Source organism: Trachemys scripta, chromosome 2 (assembly GCF_013100865.1).
Source record: "Trachemys scripta elegans isolate TJP31775 chromosome 2, CAS_Tse_1.0, whole genome shotgun sequence".
NCBI lineage: Eukaryota > Metazoa > Chordata > Testudines > Emydidae > Trachemys > Trachemys scripta.
In genome coordinates, this window is record NC_048299.1 from 77,912,368 (window position 1) to 77,915,697 (window position 3,330).

At 38.1% G+C, this 3,330-nt stretch overlaps 1 protein-coding gene across 1 annotated transcript; it reads left to right on the top strand.

The window, feature by feature from the left end:
* The first annotated feature begins 823 nt into the window (after positions 1-823).
* On the top strand, positions 824-2,803 carry XCR1 (X-C motif chemokine receptor 1). The gene has a single exon (XM_034759386.1). The coding sequence runs from the start codon at positions 992-994 to the stop codon at positions 2,033-2,035; it is 1,044 nt and encodes a 347-aa protein (XP_034615277.1). The 5' UTR covers positions 824-991; the 3' UTR covers positions 2,036-2,803.
* Positions 2,804-3,330: the final 527 nt, after the last annotated feature.

Here is a 3,330-nt window from a genome sequence, read left to right on the forward strand (position 1 = left end):
ACAGTTCTTTTTTTTTCTTCATGGGCAGTTCACCATCCATTAAAGACATCTTTATTTTGTTGAAACTTGCCCACCCCGCCTTTCTCCTCCTACTGCATTCCCCTTTGAATGAGTTGTCTCTGCTCAGCTGCTGACCCAGATAAATATATTTGTCGACCTCCTCAATTTCTTTCCCATTTACAGTGATGATTCCTTCTGCACAATGCTCATTCTGCATCCACGTTGTCTTCGACGTGTTCACTTCCAACCCAATATCATGCGAAAGTGTTTGCAGTTGCTGCACGTTGTTCTCTTTTAGAATACCAATTTGAAAATCCTCTCATTACTAATGTTAATCTATTTGTATTTTTTATCTATTTCTATACTGGCATTGGAAATTTGCCTGGTTTTATAAGTTTCTGCAGAATTGAATCTTGAAACAGGATCACGTGTTGCGTAAAGAGTGTAGAATTCAGAGAATTTTAAATGGAATTTAAATATCTTTTCAGAACAGTAGAAAAACTGGATGGGGTTCTGAAGTCCTGATAACTGTTCTTTAATATAAACACAATTCTAGCTGGAATTATCCCAGGTAAAATATTCAGTTATTGGCAGCTATAATGTGCAAACTGATTAACTTGCTTTTGAGACTTTGAATTTTAACTAATTAAAAAATGCAAGAATTAAAGTCAGTGCTTAATGTTCTATTAATGTAAAATTCCATTTGTAATCATATTCCAGTTCCTCAAGGTAAAGATGTAAAACTGCCACCCCCACAGTTTCACTGCCGTATTTAAGTTTCATTGCAAGCCAGAAGAGCTAGAACCCTGCTAGTGAAGGCAGGGGACTGATCTCGATGACCTTTCAAGGTCCCTTCCAGTTCTATATGAGAGATATATCTCCATATATTTATTTAACCCCCCCCAAAGCAACCAGATTTTTTATGATTTTTCTGTGACCATTAGTGTCTTCTTGACAGTTCCTTTTGTGTCATTTAGGTTCATACATCCAAATGGGTGAATCCAACTTTGACTTAAACTCATTTTCAGACTACTATGATGAGTATGGGAACTTCACTAATTATACTGGCTCTGGCAATGTGTGTGAAATGGATGACCTCCATGCATTTGGTGCCCATCTCACCACCATCCTGTACTCTCTTGCTTTTGTTCTTAGCCTGCTGGGAAATAGTTTGGTGTTATGGATCCTAATGAAGTATGAAAGCCTTGTGTCTTTAACAAACATCTTCATCATGAACCTTTGCATCTCTGACCTGGTCTTCTCTTGCATGCTGCCCTTCTGGATCGTGTATCATTTGCATGGATGGATTTTTGGTGATTTCCTCTGCAAGGCTGTGAATACTGTTTTCTCCATCAGCTACTACAGTGGTATTATCTTTTTGACCATAATGACTATTCTCCGGTACCTGGCAGTGGTGAACCCCTTGTCGACCTTGAGTACTCAGACACACCAGTGTGGCATTCAGGTGAGCTTGGCCATTTGGGCTGCTAGCATATTAGTCGTGGTTCCTGAGATGATTTTCACCCAAGTGCAGATTGATCTGGATGGTTTCAGTACCTGCGATTACATTGACTTACATTGGAAAAAGGTAGAAATTTATCAGCGAAATGTCTTCTTTCTCTTTTCCTTTGCTGTTATTGTATTTTGTTACGTCAAGATACTGAAAATTCTGCTCAGAACAAGATCTCATAGGAAGCACAGAACTGTGAGACTCATCTTTACCATTGTGGTAGCTTTTTTCCTGAGTTGGGCACCTTACAATATATTCTGTTTCCTGCAAACTTTGCCAGCTCATTACATCTTTCTGAACTGTGAGATTCAAAAGAACATTGCATATGCCTTCTACATCAGCCGCAAAATTGCCTTTTCCCACTGCTGCCTCAACCCTGTGCTCTATGTATTTGTTGGAGTCAAATTCAGAAGGCATTTGATGCACCTGTGCAATTATCTCTGGCCATGCAACAATGGGAAAATCTCCAGCCCCAGGATTTATTCTCATGGCAAATTCCACTATGAAGATGCTTCCATTTACTGAAGGCTGCTCTGCAGTGCTAAGCATGAGTGAAATATCCAGATTTTAAAGCCATTAACAGTTGATTTTAGAGGCATTCACCTGAAAGACACACAAATTTATTCTTTGTGAATATTTGAGATGTGGAAAAACAATAGAAAATGTATTTCCATGGGGAGGGGTAACTATCTATTTTATTTGCAAATATCACCTCTAGGCTTTTCTAGTTAAGGGGCCAGTTTCTGCTCTCACTTACATTCTTGCAATTCCATCGTATCCAATACCATTGAAGCAGAGTAAATGAGAGCAGAACTCACCCACTCTCTCTACCTGGGATTAAGCCAGGTCTTATTAGTTTGACAGTAGCTACATAAGTTAGAATACCTGATGTTTTCAAAGTAAACTTTTCACTGTTGCTGTGTACAAAGCTAATAATATTGTAAGCTTAACACAAACCCATTTTCTGATCCTCAATAGGAAGGAATTAAGTTAATGAGCATGTTAATACTTTCTTAATTCTTGTAAAGTCATAGTACAGAGTGAAAAATCGGTCTGCTTCATTTCTTGTTTTGATAGTGATATCTCAATAGATATTTTCCTTTATTTGTAAAAGAAATGTATTTTCTTTAGAAAGCTAGAACAGTAGGTCTTAATGTAAATGCTTGTTTTGCAGTTCCAGCTGGTTTTTAAAATACTTCATCTACGTACAGAAGTGTTTGAATCCCTGAAAAGCAGGCCTAGTCAAAGTTAGGCATGCACATATCTTTGAAAAAAGAACAGGAGTACTTGTGGCACCTTAAAGACTAACAAATTTATTTGAGCATAAGCTTTCGTGGGCTAAAACCCACTTCATCGGATGCATGCAGTGGAAAATACAGTAGGAAGATATATATGCCATACCAACTTTAATGAGAGTAATTAATTAAGGTGAGCTATTATCAGCAGGAGAAAAAAAAACTTTTGTAGTGATAATCAGGATGGCACATTTCCAATAGTTGACAAGAAGGTGTGAGTAACGGGGGGGGGGGGGAATTAGCATGGGGGAATAGGTTTTACTTTGTGTAATGACCCATCCACTCCCAGTCTTTATTCAAGCCTAATTTAATGGTGTCCAGTTTGCAAATTAATTCCAATTCTGCAGTTTCTCGTTGGAGTCTGTTTGAAGTTTTTTTGTTGGAGTATTGCGACTTTGAGGTCTGTAATTGGATGACCAGGGAGGTTGAAGTGTTCTCCAACTGGTTTTTGAATGTTATAATTCTTGATGTCTGATTTCTGTCCATTTATTCCTTTGCGTAGAGACTGTCTGGTTTGGCCAATAT

What these genes read in the sequence shown, in the direction of transcription:
- XCR1 (XM_034759386.1), top strand. Translation starts at nt 992, where the DNA reads ATGGGTGAATCCAACTTTGACTTAAACTCATTTTCAGACTACTATGAT.